This window comes from Nomascus leucogenys, chromosome 10 (genome assembly GCF_006542625.1).
Source record: "Nomascus leucogenys isolate Asia chromosome 10, Asia_NLE_v1, whole genome shotgun sequence".
NCBI lineage: Eukaryota > Metazoa > Chordata > Mammalia > Primates > Hylobatidae > Nomascus > Nomascus leucogenys.
In genome coordinates this window covers 61,639,601-61,655,307 of record NC_044390.1, presented here as the reverse complement: position 1 = coordinate 61,655,307, position 15,707 = coordinate 61,639,601, and the positions used below count along the sequence as shown (strand labels likewise).

The 15,707-nt window shown below is 44.4% G+C and overlaps 1 protein-coding gene across 1 annotated transcript in view; it reads right to left on the bottom strand.

Annotated features, from left to right (window-relative positions):
* Positions 1-1,683: 1,683 nt before the first annotated feature.
* Positions 1,684-15,707, bottom strand: part of ZNF266 (zinc finger protein 266) — a 29,320-nt gene continuing 15,296 nt past the window's right edge. The window contains exons 2-7 of the mRNA XM_030820928.1: positions 9,060-9,213; positions 8,218-8,300; positions 7,483-7,609; positions 6,811-6,891; positions 4,733-4,821; positions 1,684-3,804 (exon numbers count right to left, since the gene is read on the bottom strand). Of these exons, the coding sequence (XP_030676788.1) occupies positions 2,362-3,804; positions 4,733-4,821; positions 6,811-6,891; positions 7,483-7,609; positions 8,218-8,300; positions 9,060-9,084 (1,848 nt within the window). The 5' untranslated portion in view covers positions 9,085-9,213 and the 3' untranslated portion in view covers positions 1,684-2,361. The remainder of the gene's footprint in view (positions 3,805-4,732; positions 4,822-6,810; positions 6,892-7,482; positions 7,610-8,217; positions 8,301-9,059; positions 9,214-15,707) is intronic.

The following is a 15,707-nucleotide window of genomic DNA, read 5'->3' as shown; positions in this document are numbered from 1 at the left end:
GGGAGAGGGAGGGAGGAATAGTGGGAGGGCTGATGATCTGTGGACTTCAGGTGATAATGAAGTGGCAATGTAGGTTCATGAGTTCTAACAAGTGTATTACTCTGGTGGAGTATGTTGATGATGGTGGAAGCTATGCATGTGTAGTGGCAGCAGGAATATAGGATGTCTTTGAACCTTCCACACTATTTTGCTGTGAACCTAAAACTGCTCTGGAACATAGATTTTTTGTTTGTTTCGAGACAGTGCCTGATTCTGTCACCCAGGCTAGAGTGCAGTGGCACAATCTCAGCTCACTGCAACCTCCTTCTCCTGGGCTAAAATGATTCTCCTGCCTCAGCCTCCTGGGTAGCTGGGACTATAGGCGTAAGCCATCATGCCCAGCTAAGTTTTGTCTTTTTTGTAGAGGCAGGGTTTCACCATGTTACCCAGGCTAGTCTTGAACTCCTGAGCTCAAGCAATCCATTCACCTCAGCCTCTCAAAGTGCTGAGATTACAGCCGTGAGCTACTGCACCAGGTGAACATGGATTTTTTAAAAGAGCTAACAAAACATTTTCAATTGGTCAGAGTTTTCCAATCTGAGAAGTGAACATTATTTAGCTGAACTACCACTCTCCAACACCTCTTACACGAATAGGATTTCCCTCTACTGCAAAACCTTACTTAAGCAATCCCTGAGATAACAGCAAAGGGCTTTCCATGTTTCATAGACTGTGTGGTCTCATTGCAAGTTATTTCATGCTGGGTTGTGAAGAGATTCTGACAGTTTTCCCATATTCCTTACATTCACATGGCTATGAACTGTGATATAGTAAGATATGAGAAGCAAATGAAGTATTTCCTGCGTCCTTTTTATAATCACAGGGTTTTACCCCAGTGTGAATTCTCACAAAGATATTAAGGCTTGAGCAATGAAATAAGGTGACACCATATCCCTGGGATACATAGGTTCTTCCTCCAATGTGAGATTTCATGTTATCATTATGGCATGTGAGATATTTAAAGGTTGCCATACATTCCCCTACATTCCCAGGATATTTGCAGTCTAATTTTATTTTATTTTTTTGAGATGGAGTCTTGCTTTGTCGCCCAGGCTGGAGTGTAGGGGTCTTGGCTCACTTGCAGTCTAATTTTAGATGTGTAAAATAAGCCTCATGGAATTAGTAAAAGCTTTCTCACGTGCCTTACAGCAGAAGTGTTCTCTACACTGTGAACTTTTATTCCTTATGTAAGGTATAAACATTTAATTAAATCTCTCCACATTCCTAATAACGGAGCCTCAGTCCACTCTGAGTCACTAAATGTTGGGTGAGGTCACATTTATGACTTTCACAGTAAAAGAAACTTTCTTGACAGTTTTTGATTTTCACAGGGCCTATCACCACAGAGTTGGAAGTGAGTATTAAGATCTGATGAGCACTTACAGACTTCTTCACATGTCCTACATTCATAGAACGTCTCTCCTGTGATTGCTTTTGTGTTTACACTAACACTAATGATAGCTAATGAATGGAAAAAATAATCACAAAAAAATTTCATTATGTTTGAAGAAAGCTTAAAAATTTGTATTGGTCTGCAATCAAAGCCATCCTGGCCTGTGGGTTGGACAAACTTGATCTAAAGCTTTTCTCAAGTACCTCACAGTATTAGTTTCCTAGGGTTGCTGTACAAAATAACAGACTGAATGATTTAACCAAGAGAAATTTATTGCCTCACAGTTCTGGAGCCTGGAAGTGCAATATCAAGGTGGAGACAGGGTTGGTTTCCTCTGGAGGCCATAATGAAAGCATCTGTTCCAGGTCTCTGTCCTTGGCTTGTAGATGGCCATCTTCTGGTGGATCCACACAGTCTTCTCCATGTGTATCCTTCCTTCACTTTCCCTTATAGGGACACCAGTGATGTCAGATTAGGGATCGAACCTAACAGCCTCATTTGAAGTTACTCACCTGTTTGAAAACCTTATGTCCAAATAGTTATAGTGTAAGGAACTAGGACTTAGGGCTTACAAATATGGAGTGCAGCATCATCCAGACCATACCATTTAAATTGCAGGGTTTCTCTCCAATGTGAGTTCACATATGCACATTAAGGTTTGTGGGATTCAGAAATGTATTCCCAGATTCTCTACATTCATACGGTTTCTCTCCAGTGAGATTTCTGATGTGTTTGGTAAGGCTTGAGAATTCAGTGAAGTCATTTCCACATTCCCTGACGCAGGGTCTTCTCCACTGTGAATTCATGTGTGTTCATTAACACCTGAGATACAAAGTTGCTTCCACATTTTTACATTCATAGGGTTTCTCCCCAGTGAGTTTTCATGTCTTCAGAGAGAACAGGGACACCTTTAGGTTTTCGCACATTCCTTACACTGACAGTCTCTCATCTGCATGCTTTCTTTCATGATTTCGAAAGGAACTGGAAGAACTGAAGGCTTTCCCACACTCCTTACATTCATAGGGTTTCTCTCCAGTGTGAGTTCGTTCATGTAACTGAAACGAATTGGAGTAACTGAAGGATTTCCCACACTGTTTACATTTGTAGGGTTTTTCTCCAGTGTGGATCCGCATGTGAAGGTTAACACACGTGGGAAACTTAAAGGCTTTGCCACATTCCATACATGTGAATGGTTTTTTGGCACTGTGGGTCCGCATGTGATTATTAAGACTGGAGGAATGTGTAAATGCTTTCCCACATTCCAGGCACTCAAAGGGCTTCTCTCCAGTGTGAATTCTCAAATGTCCACTAAGATTTGAAGAAATAGCAAAGGCTTTCCCACATTTGACACATTCAAAAGGCTTCTCTCCAGTGTGAGTTCTTGTATGTTCACTAAGGCGAGAGGATCTGGCGAAGGCCTTCCCACATTCCTTACATTCATAGGGCCTCTCTCCACTGTGAGTTCGTGCATGCTTAGTAAGGTCTGAGTTCTGAGTGAAGGCTTTCCCACAATCCTTACATTTATAGGGTTTTATTCCAGTGTGAATTCGAAAGTGATCACTGAGGCATGAGGAATTTCTAAAGGATTTTCCACATATCTTACATTCAAAGGGATCCTTTGCAGTGTGAGTTTTTAAATGTTCAGTAAGTTGAGAAGATCTAGTGAAGGCTATCCCACATTCCTTGCATTCATAAGGCTTCTCACCCACATGAATTTTCATATGTTGACTTAAGCAAGAGGAAACAGTGAAGGCTTTCCCACAATCCTTACATTTATAAGGTTTCTCTCCAGTGTGAGTTTTTCTGTGCTGAGTAAGTTGACAAGACCTAGTGAAGGCTTTCCCACACTCCTTACACTCATAGGGATTGTCTCCAGTGTGGGTTCCCATGTGAATATTAAGGTATGCAGAATATCTAAAGCCTTTTCCACATTCCTTACATTTGTAGGGTTTTTCTGAACTGTGAGTTTGTATATGCACAGCAAGGTCTGTGGAGTGAATAAAGCCTCTCCCACATTCCTTCCATTCATGGAGACTTTCTCCATTGTGAGTTCTTAAATGTCCCTGAAAGTGTGAATGATTAATGAAGGATTTTCCAGAGTCACCGCAATCAAAAGCTTTCTCTCCTGTGCACGTTCTCTGGTAAACATCTGGGGTCAGGCTGAAGGCTTTTCCACACTGACTAAACACAGAACGTTGCTCTCCAGTAGGGGTTTTCTTGTGCAGAGTAAAGAAGTCTACTCCATACAGATGACACTCAAATGTGTTCTCACTGTTTTCAGTTCTCACATGTGTCTTAAGGCATGAGTGTTCACTGGAGACATCTCCACATTGCTTAACATCATTGACCTCCCCTCCGTTGTGGCTTCCTATCTGTTGATAAAGGAATGAATTATGATTAAAGGACCGTTCAGATTCACTAACAGATTCCACTCATCTGAAGAGAGGAACACTGTGATGATTATTTTCATGTTTACCATTTTCATTACACACATATAAGTACTGCCCTTTTGACTGATTTCCAGTGGAATGATGAAAAGCTCCTGCCAGGCTGTGCCATCTACTCTAATCTCAAATGTCTATAGAGTTTTATGAAATTGTTTTAGAAACTCACTATCTACAAATGTGTACTTAAGGGGAACTCTAAAACAAATGTTGGCTGGGCACGGTGGCTCACGCCTGTAATCCCAGTGCATTGGGAGGCCAAGGTGGGCAGATCACCTCAGGTCAAGAGTTCAAGACCAGCCTGGCCAACATGGTGAAACCCTGTCTCTACTAAAAATACAAAAACTAGCCAGGCATGGTGGGACATGCCTGTACTCCCAGCTACTCAGGAGGGTGAAGCACAAGAATCCCTTGAACCCAGGAGGTGGAGGTTGCAGTGAGCCAAGATCATGCCACTGCATTCCAGCCTGGGCAACAGAGCAAGACTCCGTCTAAGAAAAAAACAACAGTAAGCGTCAAGCTAGGTTTCAAGCATCCCCAAGTCATCGTATTCTGAGTCTCTCTCCAGAGTCATTATCCCTCTTGGGAATGCTACTTATCTCAAAGGGCTCTCATTCTGCTAATTTTTTTTTCTTTTAATGTAATTAAATTAATTTAGTTTTTAGAGCCAAGATCTCGCTATGTTGACCAGGCTGGTCTAGAACTCCTGGCCTCAAGTGATCCTCCCACTTCAGCCTCCCAAAGTGCTGGGATTACAGGTGTGAGCCACCATTCCCAGCTTTATTCTGATTTTCTATAATGGAATTCCCAATCATCTCTAAATGTGAAAACTAAGACGTATCCTTGTTAATCTTACCATTTGAATCCCACTGGAGGTTGGCTCCCCCAAAACATCCTGCTGAAGGGCTGACTCTTTGGTTTTAAGTTGCATTTTCCATTCTAAAGCTAAAGAGAAAAAGAAATGTAAGGGTTTGGAGACATACAGGGTAGACGGAGCTGAAAATGAGAGGGATCGTTTGTATTTGTTTTCTTTTTTCTTTTTTTTTTTTTTTTTTGAGATGGTGTCTCACTCTGTTGTCCAGGTTGGAGTGCAATGACATGGTCTCAGCTCACTGCAACCTCTGCCTCCCAGGTGAAAGTGATTCTCATGCCTCAGCCTCCTGAGTAGCTGGGACTACAGGCACGTGCCACAACACCCAGCTAATTTTTGTATTTTTAGTAGAGGCGGGGTTTTCACCATGTTGGCCAAGCTGGTCTCAAACTCCTGACCTCGTGTTCCACCCGCCTCAGCCCCTCAAAGTGCTGGGATTACAGGTGTTGAGCCACCGCGCCCGGCCCCTGTATTTGTTTTCAAATTAAACATGGTAACAAACAAACACAAAGACAGATTTGAAGATTGTATATGGAAAATTTGGCAATAATAAGGATATAGCATCAAATTTTTACATAGTTTACTACAGACTGATTCTATGAAAATTATAAACTGATGGTGAACACAAAGAATATTACCATGGAAGGAAAGTCGAGGAATAGGACAATAAGCACACATCAAAACAAGGAGCTTGTTTTTTTTTTTTTTTTTTGAGAGAGAGTTTCACTCTTGTCACTCAGGCTAGAGTGCAATAGAATGATCTTGGCTCACTACAACCTCTGCCTCCCGAGTTCAAGCAATTCTCCTGCCTCAGCCTCCCGAGTAGCTGGGATTACAGGCACCTGCCACCACGCCCAGCTAATACTTTTCCATTTTTAGTAGAGATAGGGTTTCAGCATGTTGGCCAGGCTGGTCTCGACCTCCTGACATCAGGTGATCCTCCCACCTTGGTCTCCCAAAGTTCTGGGATTATAGACATGAGCCACCGGTGAGCCACTGCGCCAGGCCTTTTTTTTTTTTTTTTTTCCTTTTTTGAGACAGAGTCTTGCTCTGTCACCCCGGCTGGAGTTCAGTGGCATGATCTTGGCTCATTGCAACCTTCGGCCCCTGGGTTCAAGCAATTCTTCTGCTTCAGCCTCCCTAGTAGCTGGGACTACAGGATTGTGCCACTACGCCCAGCTAATAGTTGTATTTTTGTAGTGATGGGGTTTCACCATGTTGGCCAGGCTGGTCTTGAACTCATGACCTCATGTGATCTGCCCGCCTCAGCCTCCCAAAGTGCTGAGATTACAGGTGTGAGCCACCACACTTGACCCAAAACAGGAACTTTTAAAGAAGAAACCAACGGGTCCTATCACAGAAAAGAATGAGTAGACAAAGCGTAAGAGTATGAGAAGTTGAAGATTTCTTAACTTCTGAGAAAGAAATGGCCTACCTGGGCATGGTGGCTCATTCCTGTAATCCCAGCACTTTGGGAGGCCAAGGCAGGTGGAACACTTGAAGTCAGGAGTTTGGGACCAGCCTGGCCAACGTGGTGAAACCCTATCTCTACTAATAGTACAAAAAATTAGCCGGGCGTGGCACACACCTGTAGTCCTGGCTACTCAGGAGGATGAGGCAGGAGAATCACTTGAACCTGGGAGGCTGAAGTTGCAGTAAGCCAAGATCGCATCACTGCACTACAGCCTGGGTGACAGTGAAACTGTGTCTCAGAAAAAGTAAAAATAAAAAAGTAAAAAAAAATATGGCCTCAACATTGTGAGATGAAGCACATCTTAAAAAGTTTCCTCATTATGGCTGAGCGCAAAATTAGCCAGGCATGGTGGCATGAGCCTGTAATCCCAGCTACTCAGGAGGCTGAGGCAGGAGATCAGGAGGCTGAGGCAGGAGAATCACTTGCACCTGGGAGGCGGAGGTTGCTGTGAGCCGAGATCGTGCCACTGCACTCCAGTCTGGGTGACAGAGTGAGACTCCATCTCAAAAAAAAAAAAAAAAAAGTTTCCTCATTATACTTATAAACATACTGAACTTATTGACCAGCGCAGTCCTTCGTGAACACTCACCTTGGAAATCACCTCTCTGCACTGTCCTAGACTCTTCTTGTTCCAGCCAAGAGATCAGGCTGGGTTTGAAGAGCTGACATCCTGTGCACAGAGAAAGATACATTACCAGAAGAGGCTCATGCAAGAGATGATAAATCTTTCCAAAACTCAGGAGCTACAGTTCCAATGGAAGCAGTGAAATTATTTTAAAAGGGCTAAAAATGCAAATATCATCTGTCTGTGCCCCCAAAATATTGGTGATCTCTGATCCCTGACGCCGAAATCCAGGCTGATGTACATACTTATAAAGCACTAAGACTTTGATCCAAATAGGAAGTGAAACAAAGAGATCTTCATTCTCATGGGAAACAACTATACGTCTCATTCTTCAACATTATAGCACATCAGATTCATGCGAGCTTGTTAAAACACAGATGACAGGGCCCCTGTTGCAGACTTTCTGACTGAGTATGTCAAAGCTGGAGACTAAGAACGTACGTCTCCAACAGTGCTGGTGATGCTCTTGATCTGACACCACATTTTAAGAACCACCAAGTAGATGAAACCCTACTAGGGCAGGGACTATGTCTGTTATTTCCCATTGTGTTCAGAGTTGCTATCACTGATGTGCAATACAGTAAGTACATAACATAATCTGTTCCACAGCAGGCTACAAGGGATGAGTAGTCTTACCTACTGTGGCCAAATTCTTGTAGTTCTCTAGCATCACATCTCTGTAGAGGTTTCTCTGAGTTGGGTCCAGTAAAGTCCATTCTTCTGGGGTGAAGTCCACAGCCAGATCATCAAAAGTCACAGAATCCTAAACCATCACACACATGCTGGCTTGAGCCACAAAACATGTCTACCAGTGTTCACTGCAAAATGCAATACCTACAGAGTCTGAGGGCTCACATTGCCCACCCCAGAGTCCACTGGTCCCAGAAGGTCCTCTCTATCCACACTCACTCACTGTCAGTCCCCTCCAGTGACATGGCTTGAATGGCACTTCTTATACATACATGATCGTATCTAACACAACCAGACAGGGAGGTCATCTGATTTCCCTCCACTGCAGCACACTCTTGAGCAGATGCTAGATAAATGCTGATGAATGGATAAATTATCTCAACAAAGGATACTTTCATGTCTCTTACCATGTATCAGAACACTCAACAAAATAAAAACTATGCAGTTGGGACCATGAGGAAACACTAACTAATCAACATTGAAATACTGGGATGACATTCAAGGCAAACCCTCACCAATATGACAGGCTCCACTCCTTCAGGGAATTAAACTAGGGACTCAGTCCTTGAAGGAGGCTTTATTTGCTTTAAGAAGCTCTGGAGATAATTCTGTGTAGAAGGAAATGTGTCTACCTGGTGACGCAAGTATGATATTTTGGAGAAGGATACACTTCCTGCATACCTGATAACAATTTGTCAGACAGTCAGCCACCACCCTTTCTACTTCTGTCTTTTCTTGAAGGCAGACTGGGTCCCTGTAAAGACCTCATGGAAAAGAACAAGGCATGAGAACCCAGGGCTGACCATAATTCCCCCATTCACATACCCCAAAGTCATTCCATCCTACTGTGAGATTCCCATATACTCCTGTATGCTCAAGAAAACACACACATACACACTACCGCTATCAATTCTAGGGCAGTCCTGCCTCACCTAAAGGCAAAAAAAAGGATGGTCAGCCATGCTGCCCACTGGGAAAAGGGTAACAGTCTTATTTTACAGATAAGGAAACTTAACCGTGGAAATACACAGCACCTCTTCCCAAAGCACACACAGCAGGGGGCTGATGAAGCATTCTGGCTGGGCGTGATGGCTCACACCTGTAATCCTAGCACTTTGGGAGGTCAAGGCGGGCAGATCACTTGAGGTTAGGAGTTTGAGACCAGCCTGGCCAACATGGTGAAACCCCATGTCTACTAAAAATACAAAAAATTAGCCGGGTGTGGTGGCACACGCCTGTAATCCCAGCTACTCGGGAGGCTGAGGCAGGAAAATCGCTTGAACCCGGGAGGCAGAGGTTGCAATGAGCTGAGATCATGCCACTGCACTCCAGCCTGAGCAACAGAGCAAGACTGTCTCAAAAAAAAAAAAAAAAAAAAAAAGAACAAAGCATTCCCTAGCCCACATCAGCACCTCAGAAATGAAGCTGCAGCGTGAATGATCAGGCACAGGCCACTGGACTCCATACTGTGTGGGGGGACACCTAAAGCAGGGTATCTGAAAATGAACAGAAACAGGACTTACCATAGGACAAATCAGTGGCTGCCATCCCACAGGGGTGACGGCTAAATGTGCTTCAAAGCACCTTTCCTTTACTCCAAGGATCACTCCAGGACAGCTTAGGAATCTACGCGGACAGAGGTAACCTCCATTCTCTTTATCCAGGGTTAATGGTGTCCTGTTTGTATAAATCATTAGTCAACAAGCATCACTTATCAGTCATCAGATATCATTAGCACTCTCTCTGCAGAGCATATAGGTGAAAGCCACTGAAAATGGTGTACACTACAAATATTAGGAATACCAACTTCCACTACTGAGGAACAGTGTGTGTCAGAAGTCACACTAGCGGCTTTATATACTCACTTAATTATCATAACCACCCTTTACAGTAGATATCAATGACCCCTATTTGATGAAGAAAAAACCAGGCCGGGCGCAGTGGCTCACGCCTGTAATCCCGGCACTTTGGGAAGCCGAGGCGGGTGTGTCAGTTGAGGTCAGGAGTTCAAGACCAGCCTGGCCAACGTGGTGAAACCCCATCTCTACTGAAAATACAAAAAATAGCTGGGCGTGGTAGTGCACGCCTATAATCCCAGCTACTGAGGAGGCTGAGGCAGGAGAATCGCTTGAACCTGAGAGACAGAGGTTGCAGTGAGCCGAGATCGTACCACTGCACTCCAGCCTGGCAACAGAATGAGACTCTGTCTCAAAAGGAAAAAAAAAAAGAAAAAGAAGAAAACCTACATCCAGACAACACTTGGATTTGGTCCAGAATCATCCAGTTTGGAAGTTGTGAACCAGGACTTGAACACAGGCAATTTTGTCCCTGACACCCAGTCTGTGGCTCTTACTTTCCCACATGACCAGCGTTAGTCTAAACCTGCACAGTACAACACCACGGTCACTACCCACATGTGTTATTGAACACCCACTCCATATAAACCTAGCATGACCGAAGAATAAAATGTATTTTAATTTAATAAAATTTATACAATTAAAATTTAATAAAAATTTAATCACAATCTTTAATAAATCAAACACAGAACAACAGTGCAAATGCTGATTGACAGAATGGAATCTGAATGATGAAAATCACTGAAAACTGAACAGTTCATTATCCATGAACCAGATACACCCCCACAAGGACGCTACAGCCTTTATTCTACGAATGAGAAAGCTAAAACTCTGAAGTCACACTGGGTTACAGAAACCCCATGTCTAGACTCCTGGTGTAGATTGTACCCACTACCATGGGTTTCAAACTGGGGATCCGTAGGCTGAAGAGGGCCACAAATGTGTTTAATTTGGTGAAATCTAAACCAATTATGTTATTTTAAACTTGAAATATAATTAATGTACAATTAAAAGTGCAGATCTTAGGTATTCAGTGGATGAATTTTGACAATTGCATACACTTGCATAATCAAAAGCCTAAACAAGATGTAAAACACGTTCGTCTCCCCCTGAAAACCTTCTTGCCCCTTCCAGTCTATCCTTTCACTCTCAAGTCCAGATAAGCACTCTGTGATTTCCTTCATTTAGCAGACACGACACTGGACAGGTAAATTAGGCAGTGTGCTCATCTCTCGCAAATGTACATCCTATCTTCATTTTTCTCTACTATTTAAATAACATGAGATAAAAATTCTAAAATCTCCCACTGCAACTGTGGACTTGTCTATTTCTTCTTGTGTATCTGTAATGTATACTCCTTTATACATCCTGTAACAACATTACTGGGTAGATAGATACACACATTGAACTTTCATATTTTTGGAGCAACAAAACCTTTTTTTTTTTTTTTTTTTGAGATGGAGTCTCGCTCTGTCACCCAGGCTGGAGTGCAGTGGCGCAATCTCGGCTCACTGCAAGCTCCGCCTCCAGGTTCACGCCATTCTCCTGCCTCAGCCTCCTGAGTAGCTGGGACTACAGGTGCCCGCCACCACGCCCAGCTAATTTTTTTGTATTTTTAGTAGAGACAGGGTTTCACCCTGTTAGCCAGGATGGTCTCGATCTCCTGACTTTGTGATCCACCCACCTTGGCCTCCCAAAGTGCTGGGATTACAGGCGTGAGCCACTGCGCCTGGCCACAACAAAACCTTTTATCATAAGGAACTCTGCGTGTCTCTAGGAATGTTCTTGGATGATGCTGGGTGACACTACAACCTGCTTTTCTTTGTGGAGTCTCTGTATCTCATGGGCAGCCTTAGGTATCTTTGGGTGCCAATGTTCCCCTCGACCTGGCATGGAGCCTAAAGGCACCCAGTGATGGCTGGACAGACAACTGAGATCCTTCTCAACACTGTTAAAGTACACCCAGACTACAGCCCCATCACAATTCATAACGCAATACGCATCAGAGTTCTGAGGAAATGTATTGAACTACTCAAAGAATGCAAGGGTGACAGGAATACTGTCTCCTTCTATGCACTTAGCCACCACCCATGGCCTGTCTGCATACCAAAGACTGGTTTCCCCTGGCCACCTGATGTGGATATTTAGTGCTCTCAGTCTTGTATCCTTACTGGCACCGCAACTTCCTCTGCTCATGAGCACAATAGCGAGGGTTGCCTGCATTCCAGAGGGCTGCTTCCTGCTTTCCCTGAGTCCGATGACTAGCTCTAGTACCCACTAAAAGTGCAAAGCAGAAGCACTACAGCCCCGCTAAAGGCTGACCCTGAAGGGGGCAGTACTAAAGGAAAATCTTCCCAGTGGCAGAACTCCAGGCAGTGTATTGGCCTGCTTCTGGGTCTGGAGTAAGAGTTGACAAGATGCATGCATACACATACACAGATTCATCAAAAGTTGCCGATGGCTTGGCTGGATGGTCAAAAATGTGGGAGGAACCAGAGTGGTAACAAGGAAACCTGGGAAAAAGTATATGGATGGACCTCTCTGAAAGGAGAGATTGTGTCCCACGTGAATGCCTACCATGATCCACTAGAAATATGGCAGAAAAAATCATGCGCTCTAAAGATACCTGTTACTTTTCCTAGCTACCTCAGTGCTTGCTCAGTGGGCCCATTAAAAAATGTTCATGACAGCAGGGATAAAGGCTATGCGTGGGCTCAGCAATAAAGACTTCCCCTTACCAAGTCTGACCCAGCTAACATTACTGCTGGGCCTAATCTCCTGAAAGCAGAAATCAACACTGAGCATACAATACGGCACCATTCCTTAGAGGAGACCAGCCAGCCATGCTGTAATGGGCCCTCTTCTATCAGGAAATTGTCAAAGACTCATCCTCACCAGAACAGACTCATGTTCTGGTGTGGATCTGCCTTTCGACTAGTTAGGCTTCTGCTGGCACCACCACCCACGGACTCACAACATGCTTTATCAGTAGTCATGGCCTCCACACAACAGAGTTTCTAAACAAGCAAAACATTTCACTGCAGAGGAAGTGCAACAATGGAAGCATGTCCTTGCAATCAACTGGTCCCATCACACACCCCATCACTCAGAAGCAGTGGATCTACATGAAAAGTGGAATCGCGTACTGAAAACTCAGTTATAGGGCCAAATGGGGGACAACCCTTAGAAAGGCATTCTGACTCATAGGTCAAGGTGTACGCTTTGAGTCATAGAGCCTTCCATGGTACTGTCTCCCTAGAGCCTGAATACATGGGTCCAAGAATTGATGAGTAGGCCGGGCACGGTGGCTCATGCCTGGAATCCCAGCACTTTGGGAGGCCGAGGCAGGTGGATCGTTTGAGGTCAGGAGCTTGTGACCAGCCTGGCCAACATGGTGAAACCCCGTCTCTACTAAAAACACAAAAAATTATCTGGGCATGGTGACACATGCCTGTAATCCTAGCTACTTGGAAAGCTGAGGCAAGAGAATGGCTTGAACCTGGGAGGCGGAGGTTGCAGTGAGCCGAGATTGTGCCACTGCACTCCAGGCTGGGCGACAGAGCAAGACTCCATCTCAAAACAAAACAAAAAAATAGAATTGATGGGTGAAGGTGGAATTAACTCCACTGACAGAAGTTTGCTTTTATTCCCAGCAACTCAGAGCACTGCTAGTCCGGAGATCTTCTCAGACCCTAGTGGAAAATGCCTCCCCCAGGGGGCACGGTTATGGTTCTAATGCAATGGAACTGGAGATAGCCACTTGGCCCTTTTGGGCTTCATATACTGCTAAACCAAGAGGCAAAAAAAAAAAAAAAAAAAAAAGGAAAAAGAAAAAGAAAAGTTAATCTACTGGCTGGAGTGGTTAATCCCAATTATCAAAGGAAAACTGTGGCACTGCTAGACAATTGAGGCAAGGAGGATGAAGTGATGAAGTGTAGAACCTCCGAGTACTTCTATACTCCATAGAAAAGGTTAGCAGAAAACCACAACTGAACGAAAGCAGGACAACAGAGGACTTGGACTCTGGGTGAACGAAGATTTGGATTGCTCCTCCCTGGTACAAAACCCGGAGCAGCTGAGGTTCAAGTGGAGGGCAGGGAAAATATGGAATTAGTCACTGAAGAAGTAAACCGTGGACATCAACTACAACCTCAAGACCAGTGACAGAAACAAGAAATGTAGTTTTGCACGTTTTCTCTCTGCTTGTTATACGTATGTGTGTTTATATCCATGTGTTTATTTATTTAAATGAACCATTTACTTCTATCTTTTTCCCACTTTTATTTTATATACACATTATTAGAGGTTACATTTATAATTTTGTCTTTAAGAAACAGAATAGTTAGAATGGGACTAAATTTGAGGAGTAATTGACATGGCGTGCTGCGGGAATACAAAGGACTGTTTGAACTGTGCATCTTCTCACTTTGGGGGTGGGTGAGAACTTCTTCCCTCATATCTTCTTAGGTAGGAATATAGACTTGTTTAATTATTCCAAAGAAATTCCTATGTGTGTAGGAGAGTGCATATCAATGGTAAAGAACCAAAGAGTGAAATATGCCAGTTAGCTGTTTATTTATCTCAGCTCCAATACCCCCATCGCCTTTGTCTTAGTTAAAACTTCCCCTGTCTGTGTAGCTGTTTGTTTATAAGGCCTGCTTGCTCCTCACCTCACTGGCCCCAAATCCAACACATCTCACAGCTGCTGAATACAGTGAAACTTAGTGGCCAACACCAGAGTCATATAAATAAGACCTTTCCTTTGCACAACCAGTCCACAACCCCCAAAGGAAGTCCTGAGAGATAACGTCCATGCACCTTAATAAAGCAAGGCCCAACAGGTCCTCTCTCTCATTCCTATCCCGCAGGTTGAGCACCCGGCTGTCTCTGGACTTCCATCAGCTCCTGAGAGCAGCCTCCCATCCCGGGGATCTGTGAGTAGGAGGATGCTTCTGACATTTCACGTGTTTTGTTGTGCTGCCTCCTCTACATCTTGCCCACCCAACACACTGGAATGTAACTCTCCTCCCCATGTGGGTAGGGCTAGAATTTGCAGCCACTCTTCAGAGAGAGAGGGAGACCCCCTAGACCAAAACAGAGGAAAATATATTCAGTGTGGTGAACAGGGTGTGTGGTCACAACCCGAGGCACACAAGACCAGGCCTTCAGATTGCTCTTGGCCGGCTTACTACCTGGCCCACTCACATGGCTGATGCCATATGGGAGGGCTCCACAGCCTGCTGGGGTGCCTCTCTGCTGCTGTGCATTGCTGCCTGTTGTCTCTGTGGAGCACTGCCAATACTCCCATCCCTAAATTGGGTGGGTCCTCCATAGTCTAAGTGCTCCCTAGGACTCACCAACTGCTAGCCTTAAGAGGGCAAGAAGGGCACAACAGTCACTATCCAAGGCTGCTGTCACTTCCCCAAATAGGAACTGCTGGGCTGGAAAGAAGCCAACTGTATTCCCAAGGCCTCACTCTGGCATGACAGGCTTGATACTGAGAGGCAGAAGGGGTAAAGCAGGTGCTGGGCCAATCAAAGGGTTAGCGGAGTGCAAGAGGAAGACCGGCATTCTGACTGCCCACTGAATGGAGAAGCAGTACGGACAAGGCCACCAGACTTCCCACCCTGACAACAGTAGCAACCCCTTCACTGGGAAGATAACGGAACCTTGCTGGCAAGGCTGCTGCCGGGGTCTGCTATCCCCAGGACACTGCCTTCCCTTGCATATGTTGCTCTACGCCCCCACCCTGATGAGGTCAACTGGGCACCCTAGAGAGAAAGGCAGCTGCCTACAAAGGGGTCAGATGGGAAGCACAAATGGACGCCAGAGGACCAGGGGCCACTCGGGACCACCGGAAGCTTGTCAGGTAAACAAAGGAAAAAATATTTTAGCCACCTGGAGATACAAGCCATTCTGAAGATTTTACTTAGAAGAAAAAAAGAGAAAGAAAGAGACTGATTGTCTTGAGGTCTGGAGTTCCCAGTCCTCTATTGCCTAGAAGCACTGGGCTAGCATTACTCCTCCTTCTTTTCCTCTTATCAACCAGAGACAGAAATTCAGAACCCTTCAGGCAGTTAAAAGCCTAAGAACAAAAAAAAGAAAAAAAAAAGGAAAAAAAGCCTTGAGATTTAGGAGGTTACAAGTTCAAGAACAAAAAAAAAAAGAGGAACTTTTTGAACTTTAAGTACTAAGCAAATGCCAGGTCTAACAAACATAATCCCGCTGGCCCTAGATTACTTAATGATTTAAACACAGACCATGAGACATGGGGAAAAAATAAAAGGTAATTAGACTTTAACATTTGGTAAAATG